We start from the raw sequence: 25333 nt of genomic DNA on the forward strand, positions 1-25333 counted from the left end.
CAGGGTTAATCGTGAGAGGAGAGAATGCAGGGCTGGGGCCTCAGTGTCGCGGGCCCTGGGTTGCGTGGTTGATTCCAGGAGACTGTTCAGTCTCCATACTGTGAGTGCTAAGGTCTCTGAGGATTGTCGTTGTGGCCGGAGTGATGGACAGCCAACCAGGGGCTGAGGTGTTGGAGGCCAGGGAGCCCTTCCCTTTCCTTCCAGCCCCTTCTTCTTCTTCGTGTTGTTCTTAATGACTCCTTCTGCAAATTCTCTAGATCTCTCAGAGAAACCTTGAAAGGAGCCGAATGCATTCTGTACCTTTAACAACACTTGCTGGTTCTTACTCTATAGAGAAAATGAAAAATTCGGATGTAAACAAACAGTTGTGCATCTGTGTGCAATGATTTCTTCACTCCTCCATCTATGAAAAGAATGAGTGTTGAATAATCACATGTTTAAAATGGTGTTTTGAAAAATATCCGTTTAAGTTGAAAAGATCTTCCACCCCCTAGAGATAAGTTTTCAACACACTGAGAAAAAAAAAAAAAAAGATTGCAGACCTTGATTTCTTGGTGCACATCTCACCCAGCGGGCCTGCAGTGGGCGGTAATGAATACAGCCCGTGTGTTTACCAGCTGGGAGGCTGTTGGCAGGAGGTGAAGTCTCATCGAACAGGGAGTGGTGGCCTGGAAGTTAGGGAGAAGGTGGGATGTGTTCCAGATGCCTGGTGGGGGCCGGGTGGGGACACCCTGAGTGTTTGAAGGAGAGAGCATGCTGAAATGGACGGGCATCTTTGCAGGCCGATTGATGGAGGTCACTTCCATTTCTCCTCCTGCTCTGATTCTCTGTTTATGAGGCACTGTTTCCCCCCACCCTCCGGAGGGCCCTGCTTCCTAATCATCGTCACCCAGGTGCCCTGCACATCTGCCCTAGGGTCTCAGCAGTGGCCACAGCCCTGCAGAGCTGAGGCAGCTTCCGGCCCTGTCGGTTAATTGTGGGTTGCCCTGAGGAGGAGGTTGTGCTGAAGCAGCGAGCTCTCCTGGCCTCAGTTGTCCTGAGCCCAGGACCCACCTCAGGCATGAAGGAGGCTTGTCCGCACCATGTCTGTGGTTTCCAAATACAAAGCCAACCCATTCAGTACAAGAAGAAGCACATTCTTCCACGAGACTTTTAAGACATGACAGGATAGTACCAGTGGTTTCAGCTAATAGATAAGAAATCCGTATTTTGCCTCAGAATATTACATTCTTCCCGTGGCATTTTAGGCTCTCAAACAGATTTTGGATTCAGGGTATAAACTTCTCTGGTTTTCTTTTTTTTTTTTTTAAATGACAGTTCTTTGTTATGTTATGTCCAGATAAATGATGTGATTGGAGTCCTCAAGAGAAATATGTAAATATCATGCCTGAATGAGGTAGGGACGACTTGCTCATTTTCTAATAAAAGTAAAACATATGGTGAGACTGTAAGTCTTGATATGGAAATATTTTTTAAACAGTTGGAAGTCCTCTTAGAAATGATCCTGTTGCGGAATTAACATCTGCTCACGTCTAAAATAGTCTCTATGTTTCAAATAAAGGGGAGTAAAGGACTATATTGGGGAGGCAGGCAGTGGGGGGGCAAAGTAGGTGTCACCTTTCTCATACTTGTCTTTCAGATGGAACCCCAGTGAGCTGGTGGGTTGGAAGAACCAATGAAACACACACTTACTGGGGAGGTTCTCTGCCTGATGCTCAAAAATGTGCTTGTGGATTACAGGGGAACTGCCTTGATTCTCAATATTACTGCAACTGTGATGCTGACCGGAATGAATGGTGATTTCCATATAATTTCCCTGTGCAAACTGTAATTTGTTATTGCTTAAACTATGTGACTTAGGCAGACATTGGACGAGACAGTTCTATAAAGAGAACAGATTAAAGTATTCCCTAGCCAGTTCAAGGTATAAGCTTTGATGTGTACAGTGTAATTAATCCAAAGCCTAAAGTGTTAAGGTAGCTATTTCTGTTTACCTGTGAATAACTGATCATGTCCATTTTATTTTTTTTCTAATAAGACAAAATAGGAATACCAGATTAATGTTTCCCATTCACTGAAAGTACAATTACCAGACTTTCCTACAGTTAAGTTTAACGCAATTGATAAATGACTGCCCCATGGCTGACCCAGGCTTGCTTGCTCACCTCCTTCACTGCTAGCTGCATTTTTAAATGGCCACATAGGGGAAATCAAACAAAGCCCAGAGTGCACAAAAGGGGATTATGGAACACAAACCTCTCCCTATTGCTGGAGGTCTCAGAAGGCTTCCAAACCCACAGAGAAGGTGGAAAGGGACAAGTCTTCCAGCTAGCACTCCAGGTAGCAAGAAATAACTCCCTGAAAACTCATGAGACCTGCCCTCATACATATTTGGAGTTCAAATTTACATGGTCCTTGAATTAAGTTAGTGTGGCCACAGGTTGGCAGCACCGATGGATCATCATAGAATTACACGACATTCTTGCTGGAGGCCCGGCCTCCCCTAGGATTCCTGCAGATAAAATGCCACCAAACATGAGCTCACAATCAGTGCTACACAGCCCCGGGGGACAGAAGTGGGAGGCAGAAGAATCCACAGAGTAAACAGATGCCTAAAAATCCCAGATCACGGATGCATTAAGAACATAAGATAAAAGAAATACATGAGCTGTTGGAAAAATAAGGCCTGGGATTGAAACATGAGAAAGCAATCAGATACCGTCGACAAAGGTGATCACGATTTCCAAAAGAACCAAACGGATGTTTAGAAATGAAAATCTTATCATTGAAATTTAAGACTTGTCAGATCAGATATTAGACACAAGTGATCAGAACACTGGTGAAATGGAAAATGTGTACAGATAAGGGGCAGGGACTCTAGCACAGAGAGACTTGCATGGGGGGAAGGAAAGCAGGGCAGGGAGGGGTGGTGTGGAGAAGGCCTAACAGGTGTCTGAGTCAAGTTTCAAAAGAGGAGATTGGCGATAATTAAGGGTGATAATGAATAGCTAAGAAATGACCAGATTTGAGAAAATACTGGGATACCCAACAGCATAAATAAAAGTAAATCCATCTGTAGACACGTCATGCTGAAACCAAGGAAGATTAAAGAGAATGGGAAAGGGGGCAGAGATGACCAAAAGATGCCAAAGCAAGGACCGTGGGAGCCAGCCAAGCTCAGCCCGTGGGCACGGGCACTCCGCTCGCTGTGCAGGAGTACAGTGACCGTCTGATTCCGAGTGTGTCCCCAGCCGAGATACAGTGAACACCCAGACAGACAGACACAGAAGAAATATACCACCAGCGGACTCCGCAAGAGGAAGCTTCAAGAATGGTTTTCAGAATGAAAAGTAGGTGATCTTGTAAGGAGAGTGTCAGATGCAAGAAAAAATATTGAGGAAAGAAATGTGTAAACTCAGAGGTTAAAAAAAATAAAAGAGGCAAATACTAGATACCAGTCACATATCCTGGCATATATGGAATTGAAACAGGAGGAGACAATCAGATCCTACTAACAAAATGATTGTGATTGACAAAGGAACTAAAGCCATGTTTAGAAATAAAAACATGATTGAACTTTAAAACTTGTTTCATAGAAATTTGTTAGCATTAATTTGCTTACAGTGCATACGTTAAAATTTTAAGTGTAACCACTAAAGAATAGCAACTATGCAATATTCAAATCAATAGAGGGAAGGAAGGAAAAAAATGGGATTTTGAAAACTTAATTAATTCAAAAGAAGGTAGGAAATAAAATTTTAAAAAGAAGATGAAACAATGAGCAACAAAATAACATAAGAATGTATGAGTAATCATGAACAGTAAATGTGACAAAAATAGCCATTTAAATCCAGATAGATCATTTTGAATTAAAAATAAATATATCTTGTTTGTACACCTACAAATGTTGAAAGCAAAATGCTAAATACAACCTACCAAGCAAATATGCACAGAAGTAAGTAAAATTTTAAAGTCTTTTTTTTAAAGATTTTATTTATTCAACAGAGAGAAAGCATGCACGAGCACATAAGTGGGAGGAAGGGCAGAGCACATAAGTAGGAGGAAGGGCACAGGGAGAGGCAGACTCCCTGCTGAGTGGGGAACCCAGCAACTTGGGGCTCATCAGAGGACGCTGAGATCATGACCTGAGCCAAAGTCGGATGCTTAACCAACTGAGCCACCCAGGCACCCCAAAATTTTAATGTCTTAATATGGACAACAATTAACTATCACCATATCATGATGCTTTTTAATTTCACCAGAAAACCCCTAATAATCCTAAACTTGTATGTTTCTAATAAAAATGACTCAAAATGTATATAGAAAATAATTGGCTGAAGTGAAAGAAGGAATATACAAGTCAACCATTATAGGAAGAGGTTTAAGCACACATCTGTTAGCAATTGGTAAATCAGGAGGACAAAAATTATTAAGGATACAGAACGTTTTTGAATGAAATCAATCACTTGATTTGGTAGGCACTGAAAATTATAGAATATATAATATTCTTAAGCACACATGGCACATTTTTGCAAACTGATTTTCCTAATATTTCATAGAGCAAAACCCAAAAAATTTTACAGTAGTTGTTATCATATGGACAATTTCTCTGATTACAGTGCATTTAGGTTAGAAATGAATAGTAGAGGGAAAAAAATATATAGGAGGCATTTCAAAGCCACAAATGAGTAGAAACCAGGAAATGAAGATTACATTATTCATAGAAAATATGGTTGCTTACCAGGAAAACCCAAGAAGATATATAGAAATTGAAATTAATGAGAATTTAGTAGGGCTACTTACTGAATCTTAGAATAACTGTGAATTCTTAGGAAGAGCTTGTTACCATAAGAAAATATCGTAAAAACCTCTTGCAAAATCAACACAAAGACTGTAGTACCTTGGAATAAAGATAACAAAAATATGCAAGACTTTTATGGAAAAGACATCCTAAAACTTTATTATGAGAGTCTAAGAAGACGTATCTAAATGGAGACATCACACGACTGCCATGAGTGGGTAAAATGAGTATTTTCTTGATTCCATTTAATTCCAACGCCAAACATTTGTTTAGTGTCTGGGACGGTGACACAATGGTAAGATGTACGTGGAAAAGCAGTGGTCGATAACAGTTCTGAAGGTGGAAGCCAGCAGTGGAGCTGGTCATACCGGACATGGAGTGTCCCGGGACTGCAGTAACTGAACAGAGGGGGTTTGCGGAAGGGATGAGCAAATGGACAGAGAGCCTGGGAGCTTTCAAAATAGGGAACTCCAGATGGGGATCATTAGGTTGTCCCCAGTGTAGCTTTCTCCTGAACAATTATGAAATGAGAAAGCTGACCTGATATTTGTTCCCTGTAGCTCTTCCCATGACTCAAAAGTCGTGACGGCTCTGTTATACCTCAGAAAAAGTCTGCTGCAAAACAGCCAGTGGTAAGAAGAATCTCTAGAGCGCTCAGAACTGAAAACAAAAAGGATGCGGCTTTGGAAGTCCTCTCACTGAATGTTTGAAACCTATTGTGAGAAATCATCATGCCCAGATAGGCAATGCTCCCAACTTTTGGAAAAAAAATAGAGAAGCAAGAAAAAAAACAAAACAAAACTGAGATATAACTAAATTTCGGTGATTTCGAATGAGTCTGGGGACCATGGCAATGAATATTGTCCTACATGAAGCATGGGCATTTGGGAATGACCTGTGCTGATAAAGAATTTTCAAATCAGAGTTGCTTAAAATTTCCTCAGATTTGGGAAGTTACTTTGCAAACAACAGAATGAAAAAAAGAACTTATTATAATATCTGCTTTAATACACACAATTACCCATTATGATTTTCCTTAAGTTTTTTTGCAGGGCTCTGTGTGCTTTGTCATTGCTAAAAACAATTAAAGTGTAGCTTTTCACTACATTATAAATATAGCTTTTAAATGGTTCTTTAAAATTCAGGGATACTCAATGAATAACTAATGCACTTACATTTTCCCTCTAGATGTTCTACCAAAAGAGCAATGACAGGAATTAAAATGTTTATTTGTAACGTTTACTGATACTTAACACCAGGAATTAATTTGGTGCGTTAGCCCCACATTTATAACAAATATATTTTCAGACTGACTCCCCCCACAATCCATGACACCTTCTAGCTCGTGACCGACCACCTGTCCCGTTCCCAACAAAGCCAGGTGTTGGGTGTCTGGAATGACCAGCCTGTGTGCTTCCATGCACAGAAATCGCAGGGCCTCACCCAGATAAAGCCCTGGGGTTTTAGTTCGTTTGATTTTTGGAAACTATCTGATTTAAAAAAAATTATTTCTGAACTTTCAGGATATTCAGTTCAAATTTTTCATATCTTAGTCATATGTACTGACATTTTGTTACATTTTTTAAGCAAAATAAAAATGTTAGTAATTTTAAACTTTCTACCTCAAAAGAATATTTTTGATGCCTCAACAGAATGATTAACTATTAAGTGATGCAGATTTTTTTTAAAGCAAAGGTATTAGGCTGAGCCATTCGAAATTGCTGATTGTCTTGACTTGCAAAAATGTCAGTTTCAGATGCTTCCATTTGTATATATCAGAGTGAGGGGGGCCTTTGTAATTGTTAGAAATTAAAACTTCCTAGGTTCTACACAGACAGCACCTGAACAATACATTAGACAAACTATTATTTGTTCCTAAATCCAAAGTACATATGTAATTGAAGTTCGCAACAAAAATATGAACAACTTACAAGGTGCAGAAAAATCTTCTTTCTTTGCCCAGAGAGAGAGAGGTGGTTGGTGGTACAGCCAGCTAACTACCCAGGACCTCTGGCTCTATTCTAGTTTTTGTTGTATTGGAACCATTGACATTAATGCTGTCCTAAATATTCACTTACATGATTTTATTAAATTACAATTACATTTTTGTTATTATTTATAATATCCACTAGGTTTCCTGGGGACATCAATGGTGGTTTTAATGCCCATGTCCCCGACACACAAGGCCTGGCAAGGAAACGCTGTGCACTAAATGTTGGTCGAATGAATGGATGGTGACAGTCATGGACAGAGCACTTCCCGTGCATTACCCCATTTATTAATTTTAAGAGCACATTGTATCATACTTTCAATTTGGTTTTGAATCAATCTTTTCTTTATTTTTTTTTTAATGGATGGCATCAGTAAGTAAGGAAATGCCTAGTACCCACGATAGGAATTTTGGAAAATTTAGTAAAAGAAAAAAAATCTGGGAATTGAAAACCTAAATCTTTTCAGTCAGGTGTTTTTTTGTTTTTGTTTTTGTTTTTGTTTTTAATGAAGCCAGGCAGATCTTGCACGTGTTAAGTTCTCCATTTAAATCTTACACGGCAGCTAGATTGGAAAGTGCAGTGAGCTACTTCATTGCAGTGAAATTATAATCTCGTGCCCGCACTGATGGTTATGATTTCGGACCTGCCCGCTTTTTTCTCTGTGGTCACGTAGACAAACAAGGATCTCTGATCCTCAGATGACCTTATTAAATACGTTACTATGTAAGAGTTCATATGAGCCATTTGATTTCCTTACTGTTATGTATTTACAAATTTAGCTTAATCTTAATGCAATAAGAGACTATTTATTACTTCTCTGGATGTCATTCAGAATAATGATAAGGTGGCCGTATTTGTTTTGTAGGACCAGCGACACAGTAATCCTTTCTCATAAGGAGCACCTGCCAGTCACTCAGGTTGTGATGAGCGCCACAGGCCGACCACAATCAGAAGCGGCTTATGCACTGGGGCCTCTGCTCTGCTGGGGGGACAGTAAGTAGTGGCAAGAGGAACTGTCTTGATCCCGGAAAATACATGTCAATGTTTTAGGAGACATGTAGCTGCCTGAGTTCATAAAAACACCATCTATCCTAATAATCTGCATTTCATTAGGAATGTGTTAACTTATAAAAGAAGGGTATCTTGGCATTGTACTTGAGAAAAAAAAAGAGATATTATATTACCTTTGGAGTATTTAAATCAGACTATTGCTGTGAATGTTCATGGAATGATCTGAAATATTGTATCACCTGGTCAGCAAACATCTAATATCTGCCTACTAAGTATAAGTATTGGATGAGTGCTGAGATGCCTAAAACTGGTAAGATAATGAGAAATGGGGTGACAGAAACTATCAAGGGTACCTCTTCATTAATACCCTCTGACAGTTTTGTAAACCTCAGTGGTCCTAACTCTCCGTACCCCTCCAACTGCATGTGGATTTCTTTTGTATCCTTCCCTCTCCTGAACTAACTGAAATAAAATATATCCACTCTACCTCTAATTTACCTCTTTCTAATCCCTTTTGAATATACTCTCTCCAGGCCTTCTCCTCCATCACTCCCTAAAAACTGCTTTTTCCAGCTCATCAGTGAGACCTTGACATTGCTATATCCAAATTTTACTCTCAGGTGTCATCTGAGTTGACCTGTCAACCACTTTGGTGTCCTCTCCTGATTCATTCTTTGATTCACATCTTTATTTGGCTGCCAGCTTACCCAAAAAATTCTGGGTTTCCCCTCCTTTTTCCTTCCCTGTGCCAGTGGCATCCTGTTGGGGTGCCTGCCCCAAGCCTGCATCCTCAGCCCTCCTTCCCTCTGCTCTCCAGTGGTGAGCTGTTTCCAGCAGGCTCGTGGCTTTAAATAGCACATTGATGTCAATGAATCTGCCATCTATATACCTCAAGCCCAATTTCCCTGAACTCCCACCTCTGGCATCCAACTGATTATTCTGTACCAAAAATAAAAATATTTCCACAGCAACCTTCCCCAACTCAGTGCATGGCAACTCCATTCTTCCTTTTGCTTAGACTGAAAACGTGACAGCGACTCATAACTTCTTTCCTCCCTTAACACAAATCTGATTCATCCACAAATACAGATCGTATTGCTTCACACTTCAAAAACAGATGCAGAATCCACCGCCATGGCCACCAGCACCTGGATTGTTGCCATGGCTTAACTGGCCTGCCTGCTGCCACCTTCCCCACTTACCTGAGACTCCACATAATGGCCAGAAGGATAAGTCAGGGCACGTCAGTCCTCTGGCCCAGACTCTCCAGTGGCATGTGTCTCAGAGGAGAGCCAAAGTACAAAGTCCACCAAGGCTGCGGTGGCCGTGCTGCCCTCTGAGCCCATGGAGCCACAACCCTCCCGGGGGCCCCATAGGAGATGTTGCCATGTGAGGAAATCCTGGCATTTCTGAACCTTGCTATTGAAAAAACGTAAGTTTCCTACTTCAGATGACAAAAATATTGAGAGGTGGGTCATCAAAATGTAAAGAACATAGTGATGTGCCTTGACTGATGATAGTACAAAGCATTGTTTTTCCCACTCATGACCTTAAACTGCAGACCACAGCTCTGTGTCCGGAGAAGATGAATGAAGCACGCCCACCTCATCTCTCGCACTGAGTCTCCCTATAAAACCTGGGCAGAAGGCCTGAAACAGTTATCTCAGGACCCTGGGAAGCAAACAGCAGCAAGGAAAAGAAACCAGAATGCACCACTTGCTTTTTCCTCCATCATCTGTCGGCCAAGCCAGACGTGGGCCCAGGGTCACAGACAGAGAGGTCCCAGGAGAAGCCCTCTAGCCCTGGCTGGAGGAGGGAACAGAGAATTCCTAACTCTCAGGGGATGCAGGAATCCCATTTCCCTCTTTTTCTATCCAGGCAGACCCATGGCAATAGCAGCAGAAGTTGTCCTGTGGACGCACAAGAGCCAGGACCTTGGAAGGGGACTTTCACTCTGAATAGGACAGCTGTGGCTCAGAGATGGTGGGAAGACTCCTCTTATTCTGTTTTCTTTCTCCACTCACCCATCGCTTGGCAATGGACTTGGTACAGTTGCATAAGAGAGCACTGTGGAGCAGTCTCAATAGAGCCCATTTTCTGGTTCTGTGACTGAAAAGGGAGACCAGGGAACCAGAAAGTACCTGGAAGAGCAGAGGGAGGTGACAGTTCAGGAAAGCATGCTATATGTTGTTTATGAAGTCCTGGGCTCACCTCAGAGTGACACATGCATGGATCCAATCCTAATTGTAAACCCAAGAAGTTGAGGACTGAGCCGAGAGTCTCAGACCCAAGACCCAGGCTGGCCACTGGATGGTCCACGAGTAGGGGAGAGCTGAGTCGTGCTGCAAAGGCTTTGAAAACTGGACTGCCATTAGAGAGAGCCCACAGAAGGCAGGTTGGAATGTGTGGCCAGATCTTAACCAGGCCAACTGCACCCCGATGTTTATAGCAGCAATGTCCACAATAGCCAAACTGTGGAAAGAGCCAAGATGTCCATCGACAGATGAATGGATAAAGAAGATGTGGTATATATACACAATGGAATATTATGCAGCCATCAAAAGGAATGAGATCTTGCCATTTGCAACGACGTGGATGGAACTGGAGGGTATTATGCTGAGCGAAATAAGTCAAACAGAGAAAGACATGTATCATATGACCTCACTGATATGAGGAATTCTTAATTGCAGGAAACAAACTGAGGGTTGCTGGAGTGGGGGGTGGGGTGGGAGGGATGGGGTGACTGGGTGATAGACACTGGGGAGGGTATGTGCTCTGGTAAGCGCTGTGAATTGTGCAAGACTGTTGAATCTCAGATCTATACCTCTGAAACAAATAATGCAATATATGTTAAGAAAAAAAAAGAAGAAGAAGGTAGCGGGAGGGAAAGAATGAAGCGGGGCAAATCGGAGGGGTAGACGAACCATGAGAGACGATAGACTCTGAAAAATGAACTGAGGGTTCTAGAGGGGTGGGGGGGTGGGAGGATGGGTTAGCCTGGTGGTGGGTATTGAGGAGGGCACGTTCTGCATGGAGCACTGGGTGTTATGCACAAACAATGAATCATGGAACACTACATCAAAAACTAATGATGTAATGTATGGGGATTAACATAAGAATAAAAAAAATTTTTAAAATTTTTTTAAAAACCTAAATAAAATAAAAAGAAAAAATAAAATGTGTACATATATATGTATAAAATCAACATGTTCCACAACATTTAAACAAAGCCCAGAGTTCATTAATATCATATTTAAAATATCTAGGAAATAATCCAAAATTACTTAGCACAAAGAACCAGGAAAATGTAAGCTGGCTTAGGAAAATATAATCAACAGATACTAATGCAGATATGACACAGAGGTTAGAATTAACTGATAAAGAGTTTAAAACAGCTATTACATAAGAACTCTAAAAAGTAATCATAAACACTTTGGTAGCAAAGAGAAAAAGAACATTTCACCAAAGAAATAAGATATATAAAGAGCTAAATGAAAACTTTAGAACTGAAAAATATGGAACTGAAATAAAAGATGCCCTGGGTGGGCCAAAGAGTGGATCTGAGATGAGACAGTCATTGGCCTTAATGACAGTAATGACTCATCTGACCAAAAGAAAGAAAAAAATCTCAAAATGAACAGGGCCTCAGGGAACTGTGAATCAACAACAAAAGATCTAACATTCATATAATTGAACATCCAGAAGCAGACAGAAGTGTGGTGCTGTAAAAAAAAAAAAAAAAAAAATTGAAAAAAAAATGGCTGAAAAATGTCCAAGTTTGGCAAAAAACAGACTTGAGAAGTTGAATGAACTTGAAACAGGATAAACTCAAAGAAAGTCACCTCCAGATACATCATTATCAAACTGCTGAAAACAAAGGCAATGAGGGATGTTTTGATATCAGCCAGAGAGAAGAATGATACATCATCTATAGGTGTTCACCTACTCAAATGGCAGTGACTTTCTCATTAAAAATATGGAAGCCAGGAAGGAAGTGGCAAAACATTTGTCAAGTGCTAAAAGTAAAGAATTGTCAGTCTGGAATTCTATATTCAGCAAAAATCTCCTTCAGGGATGAAGATAAAATAAAGAAATTCTCAGGTGAAGGAAAGCTAAAAGCATTCCTTACTAGAAGATACTTTAAAAGACTTTCTAAAGCAAGATTCAGACAGAAGGGAAATGATATCAGAAGGAAATTTGGGACATCAGGGGTGGACAATCAGTATTAGAAATGGTAAACATCAGGGTACATATGATAGACTATTCTCCTGTGGAGTTATTTTAAGTATACTTGTGGGTTGAAAGCAAAAAATACAACATTATTTCATAGGGATTTTAATTTGTACAGATGAAATACATTTGGCAACAACAAATAAAGGGACTCAGTAAAATGACAGAATCGTTGGCGAGATTTTGACATATGAATCCAAGTGGTTAAAATGTAGATTCTGAGCAGACTCTGAAAAGGTAAGTATATATATTGTCATTCCTAAAATAACTAATCAAGGAACTGCTACAGACAAACAAAAATAGAATACTAAAAAATGTTTAACCCAAAAGGAGATAGAAAAGGGGAAAGAGAAGAACAAAAAAGTATAACAAAGAGGAAAAAATAATAAAATGGTAGAACCAAATTAAACCTGTCAACATTTGTCTTTAATATGACTGGTCTAAACAAACCAATTAAAGGACAGATTGTTATGACTCAACTATGTACTATGTACAAGAAACTCACTTCAAATATCATGACATCATAAATTTAAAAAGAGGGACAGGAAAAGATATACTACACAAACACTAATTACAAAAAAGCTGGAGTTTCTGTATTAAAGTTTTTGCTTGAAAGCATAGAAAATTAATAGATACAAAAAGAGATTAAGAATACATGAGAATCCTAAATGTGTATACTAATAACTGAGCTTCAAAATACATAAAGCAACAACTGACAGGATGGAAAGGGGAAGTAGACAAATTCATAATTATAATTAGAGAATCCAATACTCCTCTCTCATTAACCTTTGGAACTAATAGGGGAAAACAAGCTAAGTGTACATAAAACCTGGATGTCACCACAAACCGACAGAATTTAATTGACATTTATGGAACACCCTACCAACAGTAAAATACATATTCTTTTCAAATGCACATGGATACACCATATTCTGTGTCACAAAACAAACTTGAGCACATATCAAATAAATCATACAAAATACATTCTCTGGCATAAATGAATTAAACTAGAAACAAAGAACAAAGAGACTGAGAAAGTCTCCAAACCCTTAGAAATTAAACACCAGACTGCTAAATAATAAATGAGTCAAGGAGGTCTCAACAGACATTATAAAATAAATTGATCTGAATGAAAAGGAAAATACAACATATCAAAAACGGTGGGAGGCAGTTATGGCAGTGCTTAGAGGGATATTAATAGCATTAAGAGCTTATATTATGAAAGAAAAAGGTGTCAATAATTTAAGCTTTTACCATAAGAATTTAGAAAAAGAAGAAAAAAATCTCAAAATAGCAGAAGGAAGGAAATAATAAAGATAAGAAGAGAAATCAATTAAAAGCAGAGATCTATAAAAACAAAACATATTTTTGTAATATCAATAAAATAGATAAATCTCTAGCAAAACTAGAGAAGAGAAATATTACCAGTATAAGGAGTAACAGCTAGCATATCACTACAGACCCTACAGACATCAATAGTATAATAATGACATACTACAAACAACTCTACACACATAAATTCTCCACCATAGATAAAATAGACCAATTCCTTGAAAACCACTAACTACTAAAACTCACTCAAGATGAAAGAAACAACTGGAATAGACCTAAAAGTATTGATGGAATTGAATCCAGTCTGAGATGTCTTCTCACTGGTGAGTTCCACCAAAGAAGAAATAGCATCATATTTATACAATCTCTTTTGGAAAATAGAAGAGGAAATTCTTTCCAACATTTTATGAGGGCCAGCATTGCCCCAATCCCCAAACTAGACAAAGAAAATGCAAAAAAAAAAAAAAATTAAAAAAGAGATAACTGTGGACAACATCATCACAGACATATATGCAAAAATCCTCAACAACATTAGCTCTTAACCCAGGAATATTTAAAAGAATAATATACCATCGCCAGCTGGGGTTTACCTCAGGATACAAGGCTGATTCAGTGCAGCTGACCCTGGAACAACATGGGTTTGAACTGGGCAGGTCCACTTATGTACAGATTTTTTTTTCAAGAAATACAGTACAGTCCTGTAAATGTATTTTCTCTTCCTTGTGATTTTCTTAATAATATTTTGTTTTCTCCAGCTCACTTTATTATAAGATTATGGTGTATAATATATGTAACATACAAAGTGTGTGTTAATCAAGTGTTGATGTTATTGGTAAGACATCCAGTCAATCGTAGGCTATTAATAGTTAAGTTTTTGGAGGGTCAGAAGTTACACGTGGACGTTCAACTGTGCGAAGGTCAGTGCCCCGACCCCCTTGTTGTTCAAGGGTCGACCATATTTGGAAGTCAATCAATATCATCTACTGTATTAACAGTTTAAAGAAGAAAAATCACACAAGATGCTTTTTCTGCATCAATGGATATGAACACAATCATATGAATTATTATGATTATATTATGAACATGATAAATTTATATCAGTTAGCATTCACAATAAAATTCTTAGCAAACTATGAATAAAAGGGAGCTTCTTCATCCTAATAAAAGGTGTCTATATATGGAACAGCTAGCATCATAATTACTGGTGAAAAACTGAATTCTTTCCCCCTAAGAGCGGGAACAAGATAAGGATATTCAATCTCATCACTTCTGTTCTATAACTTCAATTGTACTGGAAGTCCTAGCCAGTGCAGTAACGTAAGGAAGTAAATAAGTGCATCTAGGTTGGAAAGCAAGAAAGAAAACTATTCACAATTACATGTGTGATCAGCACAAATGTTTATAGCAGCTCTGTTTGTGAATGACCAAATCTGGAAACCACACTAACATTCTCAAATGTGGACAAAGAAATGGTGGCCCCATCCACATGATGAAATACTACAGAGCAGCAATAACTTGTGGCAACCTGAATGAATCTCAGAGGCTTTACACTGAGTGAAAGAAGCCAATCTCAAAAGGTTACCTACTGCATGACTCCGTTTATATGACACTTGGAAAAAGCACAACTATAGATCATGATCAGCAGGGCTTAGGGGCGTGAGGAGGGTGTGACTATAAGCGAATAGCAAGAGGGAGTTTTTGGGGGAGATGGAACTGTCCTTTATCCTGATTTTGGTGGTGGTTATACAAATCTACGCATGTATTAAACTTCATCTAACTGTGCATCCCCCAAAAGTCAATTTTACTCAATGATAATTTTTAAATAATATTGTTTTCTAAAAAACAGGACATTTCCAATGATTATCTCTCCACTCAGTTGCAGTCTTGTCCATCTTAATCCTTGAAAGAGTCACTATTTGGATATTCACATTGTGACTGTATGTTCAGAAGAACCCCCAAATGAAGGCTTACAAAGATAATGAATGCACTTAGTGGTAAAAAAAAAAATGCTAGAAATAAAAAATGTGGTTGTTATTCTGTTTCATTGCTATTGTGACTGTCTTTTTTTTCTTTTTGGAAACAGATTCATTTTGGAATTCCGCTTCCTTCAATACCGAGACTTCATACCTTCACTTCCCTACGTTCCGTGGAGAGCTCAGTGCTGATGTGTCTTTCTTTTTTAAGACGACAGCTCCTTCTGGGGTGTTTGTAGAGAACCTGGGGATCACAGACTTCATCAGGCTAGAGCTGCACGGTGAGTCGCCCCCTGGGCAAAGCCACCAGGCGCTCAGTACTTAGCAATAACCCTTTTGGAACCTAATTCCCAATGTATTGCCATGCTTTCTCTGTCACTTGTATTTCTTTAATACATACTAAAGTTCTATGACCTTTTTTTAAGATTTATTTATTTGAGAGAAAGAGAGCAGGGTTGTCGGGGGAAGAGGGAGAGAGAGTCTTAAGCAGACTCCGTGATGAGCGTGGAGCCCAGTGCAGGTCTTGATCTCATGACCCTGAGATCACAACCTGAGCCCAGACCAAGAGTCGATGCTTAACCAACTGAGCCACCCAGGAGCACCTAAAGTTCTACTATTTTAAATCCTTATTTTTAATAGAGAGTAAAACAGTGATTCACAAAACACACAGCAGTCTGTCCAATTTTGTGCTACCCTAACTCTGTGTGCAATCAGGATATTTTAAACCAAACTGGTCTGATAACTACTCACTAAATTGCAGAATCATGTCATGTAATTGACTCCTCACATTGTTTATGCATGTACACAAGGCTCAATTCCTTGCTTCAAAATTTCATGTGGGGCTTTTTAAATAAAGTATATGAAAATTTAAATTTAAATAAATTCACTGATATATATGAAGGCAGATCACAGATCAGTTTTCTTCCCATAGGGAAAGATCTCTACTCCTTCGGGTTTAGCAAGATGGAGAGTGTGCTCTGAAGAGGAATATGACAAAATGGCTTTGTTTTTCTTCCTCCAGGATACAAATTTATTTTGCCCTCCTAGCCAGCTCAGAGTGACATTTGTCTGCATCAATGTCACCATCTGCTTTCATAAGGAGCGTGTCATGCAGCTTCCCTCCTATCTCTCAAGACTGAGTTTCTTCCCCTGTGAATGAACCAAGCTACTCTCCTGTCTGTATTTGCAGCTCCTGCAGAAGTGACCTTTTCCTTTGATGTGGGGAACGGGCGTTGTGAGGTCACAGTGCGGTCTCCCACTCCCTTTAACGACAACCGGTGGCACCACGTGAGGGCAGAGAGGAATGTGAAGGAGGCATCGCTTCAAGTGGATCAGCTCCCCAGCAAGACGCAACCTGCACCCCCTGACGGGCATGCCCGCCTACAGCTCAACAGCCAGCTCTTTGTGGGTGAGTGTGGACGCTCTCTTGCTGAACTGTGCTGACGGAGAGACCCAGAGAAGATGCTAACCATACGGCGGTGACGGCCGCAAGTGCATATTGCTTCTGGCCGCACCGTGTACCAAGAGCTCACGCAGGAGTCAGCCTCTCTTTCCATAGATTATTGTTAATACAGTTTCCATAGAACGTTGTTAGTGATTGTTGCTTCCATCAATTTCCCAGTTCATGGATGAGATAATGGAGGTTCAGAGAGATCAAGTGACTGAGTCTAGAAACTCAAATAGAAGAGAAATCCAATCCCTGGTGGATGGATTCTCAGGCTTGCACTCAATAGTATCGAAGACTTGCGTTTGTTTTAGTTACTTCTTATCAATACTGTTTCTAAAACAATTAGCAATTTTCATCCAATACTTCTGCTTCACTTCTCAGTGAAGTTGGGGAACCTGCCATGTGACTGTGACAGAATTCTCCAGTGTCCCCCCGCCCCCAAACACAGACTGCAGGAGGACTCACATGGCTGTGCCCCACGGGACCAGCGCCGCCCTCCTCTGCTGCTCAGGCCTTGCAAATGCCGGGTTCAAACCCGGGCTGGCTCCATCCTTGCTGCCACTCTTCAATGATTAAAGCTCTGGGTAGTGGAAGTCTTCCTTTTCATTTACTTGCTTATTTTTTTTAATACTTTTTTTTCTCAAAGGGAAAGATAAGTTTCGCTACATTACTTTTCAGACAACTCTATTCTAATTTGGAAACCAAGCAGATCAATGAGGTAGCTCTTACTTGGTCATTTCTCATGTATTTTCAAGTAAATAAGGATGCAGTCCAATTAAAAACTGATATAAATCACAGATTAGCATGCAGTCTGCTTTGCCAGAGGACATCCACAGCATCTGGGGGCTAGTGCAGTGCAGCGAGTTGTGTGTGTGTGTGTGTGTGTGTGTTGTGTGTGTGTGTGTGTGTACAACCCATGGTACATAAAACTCCAAGGCTTCCCATCAAATCATGAAACTGGGAATCAAATTAAACAATTTTATTTTCTGATTTGTAATCCTGAGGATCATCTAGGAAAAAAGTGTGCATGAACACCTACCTAGAATCGACATCCCCACTGAAATAATGTTTCTAGAGCTTGAAAAACTAGCGGAAAATTCTGATCTGGTGTATGTACCCCAGGCTCACCGAGTCAGAATCCCTAGGAATGAACCCCAACTCTGTTTTAGCAAGCACTCCAGTGATCCCTGGGCTCCCAGATTTGAAATCAGGCTCACATGAGACATGAGAGAAAGACAGAGAGCTATACAGTGTTCAGTGACTATTACCCTGTCTGACCTCAGAGCTCACAGGCTGGAGCGAGGCAGGCCTGAGGGCCTAGGTTTTAATATCCCCCCTCTGCCTTCGCTTTCTCTGACCAATCCTCAGTTCCTTTTCACAGGGTTGTTACTGGGAGCGCTTCTAAGAAGGGATGATATTACATATACAATTTGTTACCTATATAACAAATGTATAACAAATATGTAACAAAATATATATAACAAATGCATATACAAATTATAATGTATATTATATATAAAATATATATGCTATATATAAATTTGTGCATTACAAATCTGTAATATATATTATATTGCAAAGATTTTCAACTATCTAACTTTATCGTGCATGTCACAGTTTATAGACTTAAACTCTAAAAAGGATAGATGGGTCTTTTTTTTTTTTTTATGAAGGAACCAATGTAAAAGTGTACAAATCTTTCTAAATATCACTTGAAGGAGTATTTTTAGAATAAATATTTACCAAGGTCATCTTCAAAAATATTTTTGTCAATGGTTTATTCGATATCATTTGATGATTCTTAATATGTGATCAGCCTGTGTTTTCAAACTTGTATGTGTTCGTAAAACTTTCGGCGGGTCGCTCTTTTGACCTTGTCAGTACGGCCTCAGTTGGATGTGGAGTCGAGATGCCACCAAGACACCCAGGAGCACGTTTGCAGTTGTGGTGTTTCCCTTGTAGGCGGGACGGCCACCAGACAGAGAGGCTTCCTGGGGTGCATTCGGTCTCTGCGGGTGAACGGGCTGGCCCTGGACCTGGAAGAAAGGGCCACAATGACACCAGGCGTGGAGCCGGGGTGCTCAGGACACTGCAGCAGCTACGGACACCTGTGTCGTAACGGAGGGAGATGTAGAGAGAGACCCGGGGGCGTCGCTTGTGACTGTGCCTTCTCCGCGTATGACGGGCCATTCTGCGAGAGCGGTGAGTGTGCCCCGCAAGCAGGATGGGGACAGGGAGGCACCTCGTTTGGCTGCTCGCCTTGTGTTTCTGGCATTTGACCCTGTAAAGGAAGGATAAGGCAGTTCTCTGTGATTGGCTAAAGTAGAGCTGTTTCTCTCCCAAATTCGTCCCTTTATGATTCTATTCTTGAGAAGCTCGTGAGGACTTCTGTTGGATCCAGCATCATCGATGCAACACTGAGGAGAACAGTAACTCTAAGTATATGTTTACACTTGGCATTTAATGCTCTGTAAATCTGAGATGAAGCATTTTGTGGGCCATAATAAAATATCGTTACTCAGTTCTACGTCATGCGAATATGCATGGGGATAAGTTATCTTTTTATCCATATTTTATTATTTTTTAATCTGAAATATTTTTAAATTTAAAAACACCCAGTAAAGCATGACATTCTTGTTTTCTCTCTTGAGATATTTAAGGGTTAGAGATAGTATGTAAATACACGTAGAGAAGAGCCTTGCATTCACATAGTGTTAACATAACAAAAATGAGTGTCATTCCAGAGATTTCTGCGTATTTTGGAACTGGCTCATCAGTTATCTACAACTTTCAAGAACATTCTAATTACACCTCCAGTAAGAACTCCAGCTCCTTTGCAGCTTTATTTCATGAGGATCTGACGCTGGCCAGCGAAATGGCCACACTGAGCTTCCGGACCACAGGGACGCCCAGCTTACTCCTCTATGTGAGCTCCTTCTATGAGGAGTACCTGTCCGTTATCCTTGCCCCCAATGGTGAGTGTCAAGACTGTAAGAACAAGAAGACTGAATTAGAAAATTAGGACCACAATGAGGAGGACCCTTTAGGTGTTAAACTACACAGAGGAAACACAATTGCATGGCTTGCAATTCTCGTTCTATCAGGGGTGGTTTATTTTTCATGATAACCTCAGGTGTTTATCACTAAAGTTAACATTTCTGTGATTACATTTCAGATACATTTCTCCCACGAAAGTTTGATCATTTTAAGTATTTGATGTGCAGCTATGCTTCTTGCTATTCTGGGAAGTCTTTCCTTCTGTACATGAATAAATTAGTTTTGCAATTGACTTTGAAACAAGATACCTCGTTTTATACATGGAAAATATTTCCTCGTCCTTCTGAGTGAAGTAAAGAAATATATTAAACTATCTAAAATCCACTATTCCTAAGGATCAGATGAATATGATTGTTCTTTACTCATCAGTGATTGAGAAATCATTCATGTCATATCTACATACAAAGAAAAGTGGGATGAGAGCTACCCAACCCATGGCCACCAAGTCTTTCCAAGACTGTTCAAGACGGAGAATTAAACCAAGCTATAACCTTGCTTCACAGGGAGGAAGGGCAGAGACTTACATTCTGGAGGATCTATTACAGGCAGTAGGGGAGTTATGGGATAGTGGGCATATCTGTGAAGGACATTAGGAAATTTAGATATTGTAGCAAATCATTTGTCTTTCCTCTGTTTCTTGATTATGGCAGAAACATTAGGAGAAAAATTCTGGTTGTGCAAAAAAAAAATTCATTATGCAAATGTCAGCAATACATTAAAATGCATTAAAATAAGTCACATTAAAAGAAGTGATGCTTATAGAAACTGAATGTTAATGCAATATTGCTTGAGGTTTTACCATTTAATACTATGAATACCACATGAATAATTAACTTCGAGCCTAGCTCCGAGTTCTCATATGCTTAACTTAGAGTTTTTCCTTTAGTTAAGGAAAATGGAAGAACTTGGAAAAAGACCATTTGGTCTTGTCTTTTTAAATAGCATAATTGGATTCTGAATTCAGCCCCGGAATAGCACACAAATGATCACTCTTCCAGGAAGAGGAATTATTGGTGTCCTTAAGCAAGTGCTCAATAAATTCAAATTATATGAAATAAATAAAAACAAAATGTGCTTTAAAACCTGCATTGACGTTTTTTATAAAATTCCTTTTTAGTTAAAAATGTCATTTTTTGTCTTCTTTAGGAAGTTTGCAGATCAGGTATAAGCTGGACAGGCACCAGGAACCTGATGTTTTTAACTTTGGTTTTAAAAACCTCGCCGATGGGCAGCTTCACCAGGTGAAGATTCACAGAGAAGCGGCTGTGGTCTCTGTAGAGGTAAGGGGTAGATTCATAAAGGCAACAGTAACCAAACTTGTGACACTTAGTGTATGACCTCCAGCAAGACTTTGATAATAAATCCTAGTAAAAGAGATACATATTCAGCACAGTTTTCCCATAAAGTCCTGGGGACAGAAAAAGTAGCTAAAGTGTTTTATTTAGCAATGTTGTTTGTTTGTTTAGCAAGAGGCTGACAAGGTTCTTATTAATATTTGACCACTTAAAATACCAAGCTGTCCTTATCAGTAGGGGAATGTTGTCTAGTTTCTCCCAGCGATTCCTGGAGATACTCCGATGGGAACCTGTTCCAATCTGACTACAAAAAAAGCAAGGCCTGCAGAAATGTAAACACAAAGGGAAAAGCAAGATTTTGCTTAAAGTGGGAATACATTTTTTAAAAGCATCAGTGTTTAAATTATTCATTGTCACTGGGTTTTGAAGAATAACCTTTATATATTGAATCTGTGTGAATAATACCTTTTGCTGCTCGCGTTACTAATTTCTATTTGAAATAACTAAAAGTTTAAGGTTTGAAATAGCTTATTGCATCCCTTTGTGGATTGTACCAATTATAGATCCTTAAACCATGAAGACAAATAAAGGGAAAAGAATAGGCAATGGGGTGGTGTGAAATCTGAGGTATTATAAAAATTGTTATGAAACCATTTTCTCCTTTAACCTTTGTGATAGCTCGAATGTATGGCTCATTTTTACCATTTTTCTTGGTCTCCCTCTGATTTTCATTCTCTTATCATCAAAACTGCTCTCTATTTTGATGTTTGCTTCTCGTGGAATATTTAATAGGTTAACCAGAATGCAAGGAGACAAGTCATCCTGTCATCAGGGACAGAATTCAATGCTGTCAAATCCCTTATGTTGGGGACAATTTTAGGTAAGTGTCAGAAAGAGCGTCGTCCCCCCACCTCCCCCAACCCCATGACATGGATCAGAAGTGTTAGGTTGCAAACACAGGAAGCGTTCATCATGCTGAAAGAAGCTCCTTGTCATATTCATGGTTTCCCAGTGAGTGACAATCAAGGTAGAAGCTGCTCTTTTGTCTGAGTGTGCCTGTAATCACCAGGAAGGGCTGTCTGTAGGTGAGCCAGAGTGATCCCTGGGAAGTTCCTCCACACTTACCCTCTCCCTTGGCAATCAAGCAGAATGAAACTTGGTATTTTTCTAACAATTGAGGAAAGATGAAATTAAAGCAGGTATCACGTTCACAAATTATATATTAATCAGGGGTCAAATGCAGAATCATTCAATGATAAATATAAATTTATATTTACAAGAAGAAGAGAAAAGACTTAATTTTCTTTTAGCAAGTGAATACGTGTGGGGCAGTAGGCCGGGCCCTGTTCAATGCTCCCAACTACTCTTGGAAAGTCAGGACCTGAAGATCCCACACACACTCTTTATGACTCTGAGTTATTCTCCATTAAAGTAGGAGAGTAAAAGCATACTATACTACTTAGGCATCAAATTATTTATGCCTTTATTTTTCCCTTTGAATTAAATTGAAATAAAAATAAATTTTGAAAGGTATCTTTTCTTTTTGATCTTTTATATGTAAACTGTATGTGCTATCGATATTTAAAGTTATATGGGAGAAATCTTGTGGTATTGTGTATTATTCCTGCTCTGGTATGTGACACCCATCTGGCTCTGTTTAGTCCTAGATAATTCATGGAATCTTTATTACCTTTTCAGCCATTTGTACATTGGTTCTTTGATCATTTCTTCTACCCCACCCCCCACACATATATAACATCTTACAAACTTGGGAGATTTAGAGACAGCACATGGGCGGATATTCAAAATACGGTGAGAAGCACAGTAACTATTAAAACGACCACATTTTTCAAAAAGATGATGGGCAATAAAATGATGAGTTCTTATTTTTCAGAGGAAATGTGACAAATCCCAGCGTGCCCCTTGTAAAAGGTAAAAACAAACACGCATTGTTTAGATGGTACAGCATAAATGGAAGCTCCATGTTGGTCATGTGCAGTTACAGGTGCAGGTTAAGCCAGTTAAGGAGGGTCCCGGAGTTCTTTGCTGTGAAAATATAGTTTTGGCACCATATGATGAATAGCAACTTCAGGCTGAAGTGGTAGTCCTGCTTTCTAATCACGCCTCAAGGTGGATAAAGAATTGGCCTCCACGATGTGTTGTTAGGAAAGCAGCTTGCGCTGCAGGTGCTTTGGTGTGGCTCATTGTTCCTGTCCCTTCTGCACATGCAGAATAGTCATCTAGCAGTTAGCACAGAAATACAAATGAGAACAGTTGTTTCCCCTTGAGCGTTGGGAGAAGTTTCTAGCTATGGCAGCCCATCGGAGAGGGAGGGGGACTATCTCAGTCTCTAATGCGTCATTTCTGGACATCCATGTTTTCGTGTATTAGTAGATTTTTTATTCTATTTTTTTCAAGTTTTTATTTAAATTCTGGTTAGTTGACATACAGTGCAATATTAATGTCAGGTGTAGAATTTAGTGATCCATCACTTACATACAACACCCAGTGGATTTTTTTTATTCTATTTAAAACAGTGGCATAGTATAGAAAACCACAAGAACTGGGAGAACAATGGAAAGAAATAAGCTCCTCCTCTGGCATTCACCCATGAGAATAACAGTATACATTTAGCAGGAGGATATTATGAAGTTCCTAAAAATTCAAAGCCCACTTTGAGTTTCACAGAACAGCGGGATGGAACCCCGTCCTTGGCTGTCAGGTGAATAAGATAATTGTTTTTAACATCCAAGGGGAAAAGAATTTGCTCCCTTTTTATCTGATGCTGAGCTCCAGTCTCTGGCCCGACGGAGAGTTACTATCCTTGGTTTGAACAGAGTGAGGAATGGATCATCTTAGGGGTGTGCAAGCCTCAGTGCTGGGCTCCCATACAGGGGAGGTCTGCGAGTGGGGAGATGACCCCGTCTGCCCCCAGCAGTGTCATCCCCCCTTCCTTGTGGGAGCAGGTGTCTGTGTGCATTCTTTTCCCAGCCATGAGGACAGATAGGGTCAAGGAACAAAAGGAACACACCCACACAGCTGCCTGTCGTCAGTGACTCCAGCCTCTGACAGGAGAGATGAGGCAGGTTCAGAAGTGTCTGTGACCCAAGGTAGAAAAGTTGCCATCAGGAAGTGTGAAATTGACGAAGAAATATTTTTAAAGACAATTTAGCTTTGAATTTATTATCTGTAAAAAGATATGCCATAGATTATGGAAATTGATTTAATAACTAAACTGCCTTATATAAAGGAAATCATTTTAATTAAAAAAGGAGAATAATACATTTTATCATATAAATTTTTATTTTCTACAAGTTAATATATAGAGGGCAATAGCATGGAATCGAAGATGTTAATGTTTCAAGAATGGTATAGTCAAAAGCATCTCTCTTAGGCTATAAAAATTAAAGTTGAAATTCAGCAATGAAGTTTATTGCCTGAAGAAATTGAATCTCATAAAATTATAAATATTCATTTCATCTGTACCTAGAGGTACTCATCTTGATCAAAGGCTAATAAAACTTTTCATGTTTTGGATAACTTTATTTCAGGATAGCTTCTAGTTACCAGTTAGTAACTATGAATAGACTACTATTTTTTGTTCAGATTTGGAAAATATAAACTGAGCTTCCTTTCATAAACTGATAGTAAAATAGACCAACAGATTGGCTAATAAAGAGCCATTAATTTTTCCAAAGAAAGTTGTCTCAAACCATGGCAAGATATCCAGTACTTATTTTTGGTTAGCTACTTTGACTCAAAGAGCTATCCATTCATTAAAAATGCTTTGGTGGTCCCTGATGTGCACTTGTATTTCCCTGGACATTTTGAATGCTTAGCAACAAGACATACTGTACCTGCCCTCAAGGCACTTGCAATATAATAGGGAATATAAAAAATAAAATAGTGTTTATGACGAATCTAATTTATCATTATTATTATTTACCCTAATGTGCTTTGGGAAAAATGGTTCAGGATCATCTTCTAAATTAACAGGCTGCTCTTGTTCTTCCCATTCTTCAGTGGTCTTATTAATGATGACCATCCAGGTTAAGTGTTCCCAGTTACTATAAAATAATTTTAGTAAAATCCTAGTTTAAATGCAAATCATTAGATTTCTAATTTTCTGTCTAGTCTTGACTTGGATGTGGCCTTAGTCCTAAAGTATGAGAGCTTTAAAATACAACAACCCAGTG

The 25333-nt window shown here is 39.4% G+C and overlaps 1 protein-coding gene across 1 annotated transcript in view; it reads left to right on the forward strand.

Moving 5' to 3' along the window:
• LOC110584359 (contactin-associated protein-like 3) overlaps positions 1 to 25333 on the forward strand; it is a 141030-nt gene that overhangs the window by 103755 nt on the left and 11942 nt on the right. The window contains exons 12-19 of the mRNA XM_021694387.1: positions 1640 to 1796; positions 7658 to 7785; positions 15449 to 15619; positions 16528 to 16746; positions 18748 to 18987; positions 19530 to 19760; positions 20989 to 21122; positions 21930 to 22017. Of these exons, the coding sequence (XP_021550062.1) occupies positions 1640 to 1796; positions 7658 to 7785; positions 15449 to 15619; positions 16528 to 16746; positions 18748 to 18987; positions 19530 to 19760; positions 20989 to 21122; positions 21930 to 22017 (1368 nt within the window). The remainder of the gene's footprint in view (positions 1 to 1639; positions 1797 to 7657; positions 7786 to 15448; positions 15620 to 16527; positions 16747 to 18747; positions 18988 to 19529; positions 19761 to 20988; positions 21123 to 21929; positions 22018 to 25333) is intronic.

The sequence above is a fragment of the Neomonachus schauinslandi genome, chromosome 13 (genome assembly GCF_002201575.2).
Source record: "Neomonachus schauinslandi chromosome 13, ASM220157v2, whole genome shotgun sequence".
Taxonomy (NCBI): domain Eukaryota; kingdom Metazoa; phylum Chordata; class Mammalia; order Carnivora; family Phocidae; genus Neomonachus; species Neomonachus schauinslandi.